The sequence below is a fragment of the Mauremys reevesii genome, linkage group 19 (assembly GCF_016161935.1).
Source record: "Mauremys reevesii isolate NIE-2019 linkage group 19, ASM1616193v1, whole genome shotgun sequence".
Classification (NCBI taxonomy): domain Eukaryota; kingdom Metazoa; phylum Chordata; order Testudines; family Geoemydidae; genus Mauremys; species Mauremys reevesii.
In genome coordinates, this window is record NC_052641.1 from 17,862,380 (window position 1) to 17,875,513 (window position 13,134).

Here is a 13,134-nt window from a genome sequence, read left to right on the forward strand (position 1 = left end):
AGATTGAGACTTCTCAGCTTGGAGAAGAGATGACTAAGGGGGGGATATGATAGAGGTCTATAAAATCATGGCTGGTGTGGAGAAAGTAAATAAGGGAGTGTTATTTACTCCTTCTCATAACACAAGAACTAGGGGTCACCAAATGAAATTAATAGGCAGCAGGTTTAAAACAAAAGGAAGTATTTTTTCTCACAACGCACAGTCAAACTGTGAAACTCTTTGCCAGGGGATGTTGTGAAGGCCAAGACTATAACAGGGTTCAAGAAAGAACTAGGTAAGTTCATGGAGGATCAGTCCATCAATGGCTACTAGCCAGGATGGGCAGGGATGGTGTCGCTAGCCTCTGTCTGCCAGAAGCTGGGAATGAGCAACAGGGGATGGATCACTTGATGATTCCCTGTTCTGTTCATTCCCTCTGGGGCACCTGGCACTGGCCACTGTCGGATACTGGGCTAGATAGACCTTTGGTCTGACCCAGCATGGCCATTCTTATGTTCTTATCTTGAATTTTCTTCTCTTTATCCATTTTTTGTTGGGTCTTCTGGACCCAAATTCTGCCCTCAGATGCTACTGAAGGTTGAATCAGATCCTTTGATCTACATTTTCAAAAGTGACTAGTGATTTTTGGGTGCCTAACTTGCGACATCTTAAAGACTTTTTTTCCCACAGAGAGCAGATACTCAGCAGTTTTTGGAAATCAGGCCCCTTGAAGTCATCTGAAGATGGGCAACCAAAATCACCGGTGAGCCTTGAGAAGCTCGGCCTGTAGGCTGGGAGTCTCAAAGGAGCTTAATGGATGTGAGTGCCCAACTCCCAATTCCCTTTCAGTGGGAGCTAAGCCTGCAACTCCCCATATGGCTTGTGTACATGGTGACACTCAGGAAAATTAATCTGAACTAACTAAGGGTGTGAATTCACAGTGGATTAGTTAAACTGCATTAAGACCTGTGTGGACAATCATTTAGAATTAAAGTGTCCTTAGCTGAATTCAAACTTAATTTCCAAAGTGAAGTCAACTGATCTGAATTAAGGCCACTTTACTTCTGAATAAGAGCATCCACAAAAGGATTTAATGCAGTTTATCTAATCCACTTTAAAAATTAATTCAGATTAATTTTCCTGAGTGTCCCCATGTACACAAACCCTCAGCCTCCTTTTGGCTTCCTTCTCCAAAGCTCTGCCTCATTTCCTTTCAATACTGGCAGGCTGAGATGACAAAAGTCAAAAGGTACAGAGGTTGTGGACAATCAAGAAGACTGAACTGAGATAGGTTAGCACTGGACAATAGCCTTTAACAAAACCACAAGACATCTGACTGCTCTGTTCTTTCCAGCACTCTGCAGAGCAAAATGGGTAAGAGGAACCGCCCCTTGGCTGTGTGCAAATTGCAATCCCCTATAACCTGACCACAGGTATGTTTAGACTTTGGCATTTGAGCAGCAGGCATCGGTTAGTCAATCATCGCTTAAACTAAAATATTTTCTAATCAATATGGTGCAACGTGAATGTTTCACTGGCGGCTTTGGCACAAGGAAGAACGAGCAAACAGGCAGTTCACACTGATTGAGACAGAACACAGGAAAACATACAGCAAAACAAGCAGCAAAATTATTCAGCTTGTGCCTGGTCACTAAACAGCAATTTACCTTCAAAGGTCGTTTGTTTTCCTTTTCATTCAGTGCACAGTATTCTCCTTTTGGCTTTAGTATCCCAATCTGGCAGCAACAATTTGGCTATAATTCCACAGATTATACCTGGAGCATTTGCAGAATGGCTAGATATCGTTTCTTTATTCGTCCATTGTAAGATGTGTGGCTGTAGCTCTCCTCTAAAGGCGAGCAGCCGTGATCACTTCAGTTGGTGTCCATTACGCCAGTGCAAATCTAGAGTTCCTCTGGATTTACATCAGTGCAAATGAGAGCAGAATCTGGCCCAAAGCCCAGTAGCAAAGTCTCAAAGCTGTCGGGCTGCTGAAAAACGTGAGATGGGAGCAACGATCCAAAACTGCACTGAGGGCATGTCTACACTAGAATCTTAGGTTGACTTACAACTGCAGTGGTTCATGTCCACACTACTCTTCTTCTGTCGATGGTGTGCGTCCTCACCAGGAGCACTTCCACCGACTTAAGAGGGGCAGTGGTGGGGTGAGTGGGGGGGTTGAAAGCCCGGGATCTCAGCTCCACACGCAGCTCCCCGCTGGGAGCCTGGCTGCCCAGCTGGAGCTGTGAATTTGACAAGAATGACAGCCAACAGCCAATGTAAGTAATGCAGTGTCTACACAGACACTGCGTCACTCTAACTATACCGACATAAGCCCTACGCCTCTCTGATGGAGGTGGAGTTATGATGTTAGTATAGTAGGGCACTTACATCGGCGGGAGCAAGGCTGTAGTGTGTACACTGACACAATTAGGTGGACGTAAGCTGCCTTAGGTCGACCTAACTCTGTAGCGCAGACCAAGCCTCATTTAAAGCAACAGGAGGAGAATTTCTTGGGCTTGGCCGTGGGGGAAGTGGGAGTTGTTCCTTGTCGGGGATGCATCATGTTTGTTTTAAATAATGCACTTTGAAAGGAAATGCCACCCTGGTGAGCAAAGGGCAGCACCTGGCAGAGGTCACGTGAAATTGATTCCACTGGACAGTTCTGCCTATCCCATAAAATGGACATAACTTGGAAAGCAAGAGACCCAGGAGTAAGTTATTCAGAGCAGTGCAATGATGAAAAAGACACAGTGCTGGGGCAACACAGAATTTTCCTTATTGGCTCCAGGGGTGACGGGAGGGGGAAAAACAGGTGGAAAGACTTGGGGCGTAACCTCATGGTGCTGGTGGATGGGGCAAAGAGACTCTTTTACAATGTATTTTTGGATAATGAGGGATTCAGCCTGCGGTCCTTAATCAGGTGAGTGAGCCCCGTTGGAGGTCAATGAGGCAGATGCGTATAATGGCTACAGGAACGGGCCATTCATCTGGCAGGGGCTTCTGTATTCTTGTTAAGCACAGGACAGGTACGCTGTGAATGGTGCACACGCTGGAGCAGATGATGCACATCTGGAGCTATTACCGTATGTGCCACCCAGCACATCAATGGCTTCCAAATACTCTTCCCAGGGAGGGCACATTCCGCAGCCCCCGAACACCGCCACACATCCTGATACAGGCGGTGCTGTCCCTTCTGTCCTGGGTGAATCTAGTGGGACCAAAGTTAGTCCGAGAGAACGGACCAACGTTGCAAAACTGGAACTCTCTCATGATGTCTGGGGGTGGCTGTATCCAGTTTGACTTCACGCCTGTCTCTCTCTCTCTCTCTTCAAAAACTCATTCCTAGTTTACAACGGGTATCTTACAAAGCTCACAGAGAGACACCTCCTCACCATGCCTCTGCTCTGCTCCCCAAATCACCTCAGGGGGGCAGCAGAGTTGGGCTCTGCCGTCAAACACACTGACTTGACAAGAAAAATCGCTATCCAGAGGGGTCCATTCAAGCAGCAGGGGGAGAGAGCAGGGTGGGGTGAGGTCGCCTCTTCTGATACTTTGGGGCTGGCTTGCTCCTTCTCAGTAGAAATCTGAAACGCTCCCTCCACCTTCAGTCAGCGTGAACCTTTGGCCCCTGCCTCCCATGAGCCCCAGGGTGGCTTTTGAGACACCCTCCGTGAAATAGGTTTGGATGAAGTGTCAGAGCAGAGCTGTGCTGAGTTGTCCTGCTCAGGCAGGGCTGTTGAGCATGATCTTCCCAGGACCCTCCTGCTGCCGTTACAGACAAATGTTACCTTATAGACACTCTCTCTTACACACAAGTAACACAACCCAGGACTGAGAGCCAGTGGCACCCCCTGACGCGCACACACACTTTACAGAGGATTGATTGTAAACAATTCACAATAGACTTGTTAATACTGGAGGATTTCTGATTGCGTTTCACTCAGAGCCCTGGGCGTTGGGACCACTGTGCACACTCTCCAGTGGCTTTTCCTGGGCGCTCGGCGATGCCTGCCAGAGATCCAGTCCTCGTTATACTCCCTCCTCCTCCACGTAGGTCGAAGGAAACCAACCAATCTGCAGCAGAAAAGGAAAGATGAGCAGAACCCCTTGGGCATGGATATGCAAAGAGACCCACCCAAACTGAGCAGAGAGACATTTCTCTCGTAGAACGGGCTCCATCATCCCACCATTTACGTTGCCCCAGAAGTCTGGTCCTATATCCATAGAGCTGACACATATACAATGTCTTGCTCCCAGCTATGGGAGACTGAGACTTTAGTCTGGGTGGAAGAGCACTTGGTTCTCCAGCATGGTCCAATAATGAGAACACGGGACAGAGTCAGACTAGGTTCTAGTCCTGACTATGCTACTGATTCTGTCTGTAGGACCTGGGCCAAGTCATTTATCCACTGTGCCTCAGTCTTCCCCATTACTAAAAAAGGAACAACAAACCTCCCCCACAGAGGGCTGCTCTGTGGATTAACTCAGTAGTGTCTACAAAGTCTGACAGGAGGCACTGCAGATCAGCATCATTACACTGTGGAGTAGTCTCCCTGGGGGCATCCTCAGGCACCATCACTTGTACCCAGTACAATTGCTAATGTCTATGATTCTGAGCCATGGACTTTCAGAGCCATTCTTGTGTCAGTTCCCAGCATAAAGCCATAAGGTGGATCAGATCCAGACGCCTGTGAGACTGGCCCTGATGCCGTTCCCGGTCTCTGTGCTGCTCTACATTTAAAGGTCACTGCCAGGTGCTGTGCTTTTGAAAGGAATAATTTTGCAGTATTGGCCAAGGACGACCTCCATCAGAAGGAGGAATGGGATGCTGGTCCATTGCATGGTAAAGGGAAGCAAGCTGGAGAAGTCCATTGCTTTCCCAGGCAGGAATCCAACTGCAGAGCTGCAACCCTGGTTTCCTGAAGTCTTTTCCATGTGTCCAACCTTTAGCTGGTGCACACAATTCTCTCTTACTAAAGGTGTGTAGAGTACATATCCTAGCACAGGTATAAATAGCAGAGTAGACAGTGAGTTGAGACACGCACGAACCTATGGGAAATACCCTACACAGCTCTCTACATGCCCAAGCCATGCCTTCCATGGTCTACACTGCTGTTTTTACAAGGGTGCTGTCCCAATCCCTCCCCAAGGCTGGAGGCCTGGAAAGGCTCCAGCAGCAGGGAAAGGCTCTGGCAGGGGTAGGCAGCTGGGAAAGGCATCCAGCAGCTCCAGCAGTGATAACTCCCCCGGCCAGAGCCTTTTGCTGTCACACGTAGCTACACACCACAGTGTGGACGCAGCCTGCTTTTCACTGCAGCGTGTACCTGTACATACAAGACATGCTGCCGACAGTGTAGACAAGGCTTAAGTTGAAACCATAAGGCAGTGTGGTCTGGAGGAACAAGCACAAAACTGGGAGTCGGGAAGTCCTGGCTAATCTCACTGCTGTCGCCTATTCATTTCAACACCTTTGTCAAGTCACCTTCCGTCTTAGTTTTCCCCATCTGTAAAATGGGGCTAATTCTTACTCTTCCACCTCCTGCGGATTAATTAGTAGAGCTGGCTGAAAACAGGGAAAAGGCAATGTTTCCCTCGCCCTCCTCCCGTTTCTTTTTTTTTTAAATAAAACTAGATTGAAATTTGGAAAATTCTGACCCGCTCTCTTAGCGAGTCCACATCTGCACACACCTACTATTCTAAAAAGGCAAAGTGGTGTTATTTAAATATAAAAGAACCCTCATCTCTCCATCACTTACTCTTCCATTTGTTTCTCCCTTCCACCATCCCTGGTCCCCGCCTATCCTGCTGTAGATTTTCACCACGTCGCCCTCTCGCAAAGAGAGCTCTCGCATGTCCCGTGCGGCGAAGTTGTAGCGTGCCACCGCCGTCCCTATGGCCGGAGGCGTGACCACTGCGGGTGGACAAGGAAAAGGAATTAGAGGCCTGCGCTGCAGTGTGAGATCATCTGAATCCTGGGAAAAGCTAGACTGTGTTCAACCTGGGTTTTTACCAGAGTCCTCATTTCCATTGCAAGCTCAGGGCAGAAAACAGCTCTGTGGACTAAGATAGTCAATTAGATATTGAGGTGGCTCTATTTTAATCCTTCAGCCATGCGTGAATTGGAATTGCATGGTTTCCAAGGTGCTGGGTTTTCCATTATCAACATCTCATTGGTCTCATAATGGGCCTCAATCAGTTGCATCATCCCTCTAGTCACTGGATTTAAAACTTTGAAGGACACCCAGGAAAGGGACTGTTGTGTGTGTGTGTGTGTGTGTGTGTGTGTGTGGAGAGAGAGAGAGAGATTGTCGGGTGTTGCTACAGGTGATTGGGCCACGGGGTATCTCTATGGAAAGGGGGAAGTGGGATAGAAGCAAAGGTTTTATAAAAAAATAAAGAGAACAAGAAAAATCTATTCCAAAGTTATCTCCATCACTTCCAGTCGTTGCTTCACTGCTCTAACATCTAATGGGCCACCTCATCTAAGGGAGATTCCACAAAGCAATTTATATTTAAACTACCTCTTTATTAGCTGCTGGGATTAGCCACAATGGCAAAGTCTCTCAATGGCACTGAGATAAGGAACTTGTGAATTGCAATACAAGGACTGACCACCTAGGGTGGTGTCCTCTCTCTGACAGAGGCCGTTGGCCAAAATAGGTGCTTTGGTGAAAAGGCCCCTATTTGGGACACAGTTTTTCAACAATATCCTAGCAATGGGGAATTTCTTTCTGATCCTAGCTCATAATCAGTTTGTAGACCACACACTTCAGAGCACAATGTCAGCAGAACTGCAGATGCTATTCTTATTAACAGACATCGCTAATCCTTTTTTAGAAACTGTACTCATATATTTAGTTCAGAAGGACCAGAAACTGGTCATCAGTTTACAACATGCAAGGTGCATTCCATTATTAACATCTTCCCCGGGATTAGGAATTGAACAGAACCAGATTGTAGCAAATGGTGCAGATCTCAGTTGCTTCCGGCCAGGAAAGAGAGGGGTTCTCTCTTTAGCACAGAGGTTGCAAAGGCAATATGGGAAATGTACCACCTGAATTCTCTGCAACATTGTCCTGCAGGTTATACAGGCAGAGGGAGTCCGGGGGTTTAAATGATGTGAAGGGACATGGTTATAGCAGTGATCATGCTCTCAGAGTCACAGGCAAACAAGGGGGTAAAAGGGTGGGTTTTTAAGTTTACAAAAAAAGTTTTTTTTCCCCCTGCTGTTTGTTTCTATGAAACTGTCCTTTAGTCTTAAGGGCTTTTCAGTTAAAAAACTGTTTACAATTTTAAATATTTTGCAAACCGAGGTTGAACTGGGTTTGGAGGAGGAAGCTTTGCCCAGGTTTTCAGCGCTCAGGATGTAAGGAGATGCAGATGGTAACAGACAATGAACACACAGAAAATACATTTACTGCAGGGCTCATATGGCCTAGTAAAGGTGCCAGGCTGGAGAACAGAGTGTGAACGATGAAAGCTTTGAACTCTTTCACCAGAAGCGTGCTCAGAGCTGATTTTTTGTATCAATCTCATTCACTTGCAGGATGCAGATTTCCAGAAAAGCTCTCCGGGGAAGGAATCTTTCTTTTAAAATTATGTAACCAAGCCCGGCAGGAATAAGATGTGATTTTCACTGTCCAGGCTGATGGAAATGCTAAAAGTGAAAAGGCATAAACAGCAAGAAGCGATTGGGTTCTAAACACCTTTTTCACTTCTGATCATTTAAGGTGTTGCTGGTACCGCAGGAGAAGGAAGATGCTTGTCGGATGCACGTTGGAGTTGAATATCGCTCCAACATTTTATAGGGGATTCCATCACTTTTTGACAACATGGGCTCCTCCCAGCTGCCCTAATTATAACGCTACTGAGCATGCTCAGACATTAGAGCTCAAAAACTACTGGAAATGAAAATTCTATTATTGTAGCAAGGAAAAAACAGTCTTTAAAATGGTGTGATGCCAATGTTTCATCTACGAGAGAGACAGGAAAAACGGGTCAAGCTTGAAGTATATCATGAGATCCCAATCCACTAGATTTAGATTTTTTTTCTCCCCCGACCCCTTTTCTCAATATTTAATTCACTGTGTTTTCTTATTTGGTTTCCTGCATTTTTCTGGTTACCAGATTCTGCCCGCAGCTGACACCCCCAAGGAGGGGCAATACCTTAGCTGAACTTTTTATATAGATGGGGAGGGATGGCAGGGGGCAGGTGGAGGGTCCCACTGCGGATGGCTTTCAAGCTGATACCGTTTGTGTCCTGTCAAAAATGAGGCAGAGGCCCTGCTGCCCTAGAGATGGCCAGTAGATGGTGCTTTCTTCTCAAGAACAGAAGGAGCTATATACCTGACCAGAAAGGAGTGGAGGAATTCTGAGAAGAAAAGTTGAGGCCCTGAGGACTGAGAAAAGAAAAGTTGTAGGAAGCGCAGGAAGCTGCAAAGAGGTTAGAAACAGAGGCAGAAGAACAAGAATTAAAAAGGAAATTAAAAATCCACAGTGCAGTAGAAGCTTGCAAAAAAGAAAATACTAAGCATGCAGCCGTTCTTGTTTGGGAGCCTCAGCTGTGGCTAAATTAAGGCAGGAAAAGCTCTGGGAGGACTTAGGATACAGCTACACAGTTAAAATCCAATGGGCCAGATTCTCCTCCTGCTTACACTGGTGTAAATCAGGAGTGAGTCCATTGAAGTCAGTGGGCCCAATTCTCTTGCCTTCGCTGGGAGCAAAAGAAATAAATTGGGAGCAACTGGCCATTGAAGAAAAATGGACAGAGCCAGTTGAACATTTCCAGTTAAAAAAAATTTTTTTTTGATGGAAAATGCCTTTTTAACCAAAATGAAAATGTTCATGAACAAAATTCATTTTTGGTTGAAACTTTTTGGTTAGCTCAGACTCATGCTCAGGATCATGGGTTCAAGTCCCATACTGGGCACATTTCTTTCCAGCGGTCAGGCTAAATGATCTGACAGTTCCTTTTGGCCTATGAACCCCTTTGTTCCCTGGAGACCAGCTAGGGCTCCTACATCTATCACACAGGTATTTCTTAAAAGGGGGACTAGAGGGGTAGCTGTCCATGAAACATCTGGGCTGTTGTAGATGAAAGTCACTGTGCTAGGCACGCTGGGTTTCACCTGGGGAGCGAGTGAAGGTTCTGGAGGTAGAACGTTCTCGGGATTTGTATGGATATTTTAACGTTGTATCCAGCTGTTTAAAGCTCTCCTTCAGCGAGTGGGTCTGGTAGTATTCGACCAATTCCTAGAGAGAACACATCGAGTACATGTGATCACCGATGGGGCTCAGCGCGGCTCCAGAAAAGCAAGTCACGCGCACCGTGAGAAAAGCAGATTAAAAAACATACCAAAAGGCTTTCAAATTTTTTGGCTTCTGTGATGTGAATCCAGTTGTCTTTCTCCACCACCTTAATGTGCTTGACTTCCTCGTTAAACCTGTGACAACAATCGCAGCAGGCACTTCAGAAACATCCTGACCCTTGCACTTCAGCTTCTGTCCCGCCGTATATTAGCACGTAGCACTCTGCCGTCTACCAACGCTTTATCACCACCACCCACTCGGCTCAACCCCCCAGCAGGTGCACCAGCCTTTTCCCCGTCCCAGAGGGGGAATCGAAAGCACAGAGGGTAAGTGACCAAGGGAGTCGGTGTCGGAGTCGGGAACAGAACTCAGCAGAGGGGCTGGGTGCAGGGTTTAGAACAAACAATTCATTTGCCAAAAAGTGCAACGTTGGGTGACCCAGAACAATTCATGAATTTGCCAAAAACAGTTTCAGCCCCAGCAAAAGTTTTCCGGCGTCATTCACAAAATGGCCAGAGGAGGTGGAAATTGTGGTAGTTTTGCTTCCCTTGTAATTTTTAGCCCAGTGGTTAGAGCACTCACCTGGCATGTGGGTGACCCAGGTTCAATTCTCCCCTTTGCCTGATGTGCAGCAGGGATTTGAAATTGGGCGTTGTTCCCTGCAGGAGATGCTCTAACCAATGGGCTATGGGATATTCTAGTGCCAGTCTCTCAGTCTCTCCTGTTGAAGCTGTTCCATTGTGTGTAAATAATGAAATGAGAGTGAGCATGTAGCACTCTGGTGCCTTACCAACCATTCCGAATGTTCACAATATGCCGGATTAACCAGATGGCTACACAGCGGCATACTAAAACCATCAATGGCGCCTTTACTTTAAAGGCCAATACTTCAATAAGCCAGAAATCCTCATGTTTAAACAGTCCAGTACCAATCTCTTCATCAGTGTGCGCTCTTTTACTTCACAGTAGTTCCTTACAGGGAACCTCTATGAAGCCAAACACAGCCAGAACGAGACTCTCTCATCCTACAAAGGGACACCAGTACTAACGAGTCTTAAAACATAGGACTCCAGGTAGATCAGTGGGACTGCACTGCACTTGCCATTTCAAATCCGAAAGGGAAAAGGGAGCATCTTCTGTAGACAGCTTCTCTGATGTCTAAGGCGATCAGGCTGTCATTAAAATCACAAGCTTTCCTCAGGTGCAGAACCAGAGGAAATAAAGCTTATCGGTCCAACATGGTCAATTTCACACCCCAGTGACATCAGCTCAATGCCTCGCGCCGGTTACCCAGCAGTCACTTTACCACCTTGTCCAAGCTCCGTTAACATAAGCATCCGTTGCTATACTCACTTAATACTGATGGCAAAGCGCTCGGCCTCTGCTGGTCTCTCTCGAATCAGGTACGTCCCGCTGACGTGCGACTTCAGCAGGTTGTCTGTCTGTTGCCTCTCCATGTTTCCTGCAAACCTAAAGAAACACTCCCTGTTCGGTGCTGAGATCACAGAGCAGCCAGTACTGACTGTAGGTTTGGCTGACAAGGCTCTGTCTCGTAACACAGGATTTCTACTGTGTTTTGAATTGGGCTGGGGTCAAAAAGTCTACAATCAACCCTGACTTCTGCGGCTCCCTAACTGGCAGGTAACAGGGACCAATCAATTACCTTTCCTGGCTTTTGCATAAGCCCATGAGCCACTCATTAAACCAAGAGCTCATGTGGACTTTACAGTCACTGGTTATCGCTCGATCTTCCCCACAGAACATCCTGGATGGCAACACGCTCCAAAGACGAGTGAGCAGCCTGCTTGCTGATACCAGGCACATAAATGCTGTGTCACCCTGACACAGCACAGAACCGGAAGTCCTAGCAGCAAGTCTTCTACAAGGACTATACAGTCCGGTCCAACCCTGGGGGCACTTGCTGCAAGTGTCAAATGACCTGAATTCCCACCATAGTCACTGGGAGCCCAGGGTTCCCAGCACTTGGCAGGGGTGGGAGCAGAGCTGGGACAATGGTGAGAGCTTTTGAATCCTCAGCCTCCAAGTGTCTTCTTAAAAGGAAACTAATGACTGTCAATGCAGTTCATTTCAAACTCCTGCTTCCGGGAGTCAGAGCTAGCCATCTTCTAGGTCAGAGCCTCCTTGGGGCAGGGATTCTGGGGGGAGATTTTCAAAGCTACAAAGGCCAGTTTGGTACCCACCTTTCAATGGGAGTTGGGTACCAAACTATCCTTCGACAATCTCCTCTGTTAGCTGTACAGCAGTAAGGACACGGACTACGGTCAAGTAGGACAAAAGACACTATCCTAGATGGGTGTGGAGTTCACAGCATGAGTACTCATGAGGGGACTTCCTTGATTTGCCAGGTTATCCAGGAATGTAGGTAATTTTAATTTATGGAGGTTTTTATATTAATATTTAAAAATATGTTTTAACAAAAAAATCCATTTGTAAAAGTCAGGAGCGGGATGGGTGAGTAAGAGAGAATGGGGGTCTGATCAAACCCTTTATCAATAGGCAAAACAGTGACCAGAGATACTTACATGGCAAGTAACTGCTTTGCAAGTTAAGAGAAAAGATGTAATGGTGCAGAGTGCAGCCCCTTCCCTTCTCTGAAGTCTTTTGTTTTTATACTGTTCCTAGAAAGCCACCTGGATGGGGAATGAGTCCCAAGGTGCATAGGTTTCAATGAAAAACTTTGTGGGCTTAAGTAAAGCACTGATACCAATGGGCAGAACTAGAGGGAAGGGCAAGCTTCTCCTGCAAAGATCTGCCCATGCCCTACACTAACATCCAACACCCTTCTCCTGAGCAGGGACCTGCCAACCCAGGCAAAGTAGCAAAAGCTCAACAAATGCATTTCCTACCTGTGCTCTGATCCAAAGCCCACTGCAGTCCATGTAAAAGGAGTCCCATTGATTTCAGCTGGCATTGGATCAGGCTCTGAAGTCGGCATGCAAACTCAAGACTTCAGAAGTGAAATGCTAATGCACCAACTGACTATGCCATTTTAGCTCTATTTGCCTGAAAGTCTCACGGCTCCTGTACATCGACAGTGGACCGGGGTTGGGGAGGATGAGGGGAGCTTCCAAAGTGCATTCATAATTTATCCCATAGCGGATTTGTGACAAAGTAATGGAATTAAAGGGTAAAGCCAATATATCTTTATGTCGGCAGTAAAGCATTTCTATCAGAATGTCTCGTTTAACGACCGACTTACCAAGGATACACCGTGTAGTCTATTTCTCTCGAAGGAGGCCGGCTGCTGGGAGGCTAGAGCAAAGAGAACACCGCTTATTACTGTGGAGCGCAGATCCTAATTAGATTATAGATCATCTCGGATACACTCCTCTGTATGGGAGCGTTTTTATGTGCCAAGCATTTTATGAGTTATTGGCCTCGGAGTCAGAGGAAGAGGGTTATAATCAACGGATTCTCTCGTTGGCGCGCACACACAAACCAGCTGTGCCAAGTGTATTGGGTATTTTGATTTATCTGACCAGTCTGTGGTCCTACGTGTGGCTACATGCTGCAGTGAAAAGCAGGCTGCATTCACACAGTAGTGGGGTGCTATATGAGACAGGGAACGTCTCTAGAGGGGAGATAGGTTCCAGCAGGGGGACACTGCACTGCTTGGGCAGGTAGAGACCCTGCAGGGTTCCTTCCCTAAGGTCTTGGCATGTCTTTGCTCTACTCAACTAAGCAGGGGCTTGCCGGCCACACTGCTATTTATACCCGGGCTAGGGGGACATGCAATTTACACCCCTGTAAGTGTAGACATTCAAGTGTAGAGTAATTCAAAGCTTTGAAAACTTGTTAACAACCAACCACAACTTAGCTTCT

General features: G+C 46.8%; 1 protein-coding gene across 3 annotated transcripts in view; it reads right to left on the reverse strand.

Annotated features, from left to right (window-relative positions):
* Positions 1–403: 403 nt before the first annotated feature.
* The window catches only part of VAV2 (vav guanine nucleotide exchange factor 2), a 303,317-nt gene continuing 290,586 nt past the window's right edge, over positions 404–13,134 (reverse strand). For all 3 annotated transcript variants that reach the window (XM_039506402.1, XM_039506401.1, XM_039506403.1), the window contains 6 exons: positions 12,512–12,564; positions 10,645–10,761; positions 9,338–9,425; positions 9,111–9,234; positions 5,739–5,893; positions 404–4,056 (listed from right to left, as the gene is read on the reverse strand). In XM_039506402.1, coding sequence (XP_039362336.1) covers positions 4,012–4,056; positions 5,739–5,893; positions 9,111–9,234; positions 9,338–9,425; positions 10,645–10,761; positions 12,512–12,564 — 582 coding nt within the window. In that variant the 3' untranslated portion in view covers positions 404–4,011. The remainder of the gene's footprint in view (positions 4,057–5,738; positions 5,894–9,110; positions 9,235–9,337; positions 9,426–10,644; positions 10,762–12,511; positions 12,565–13,134) is intronic.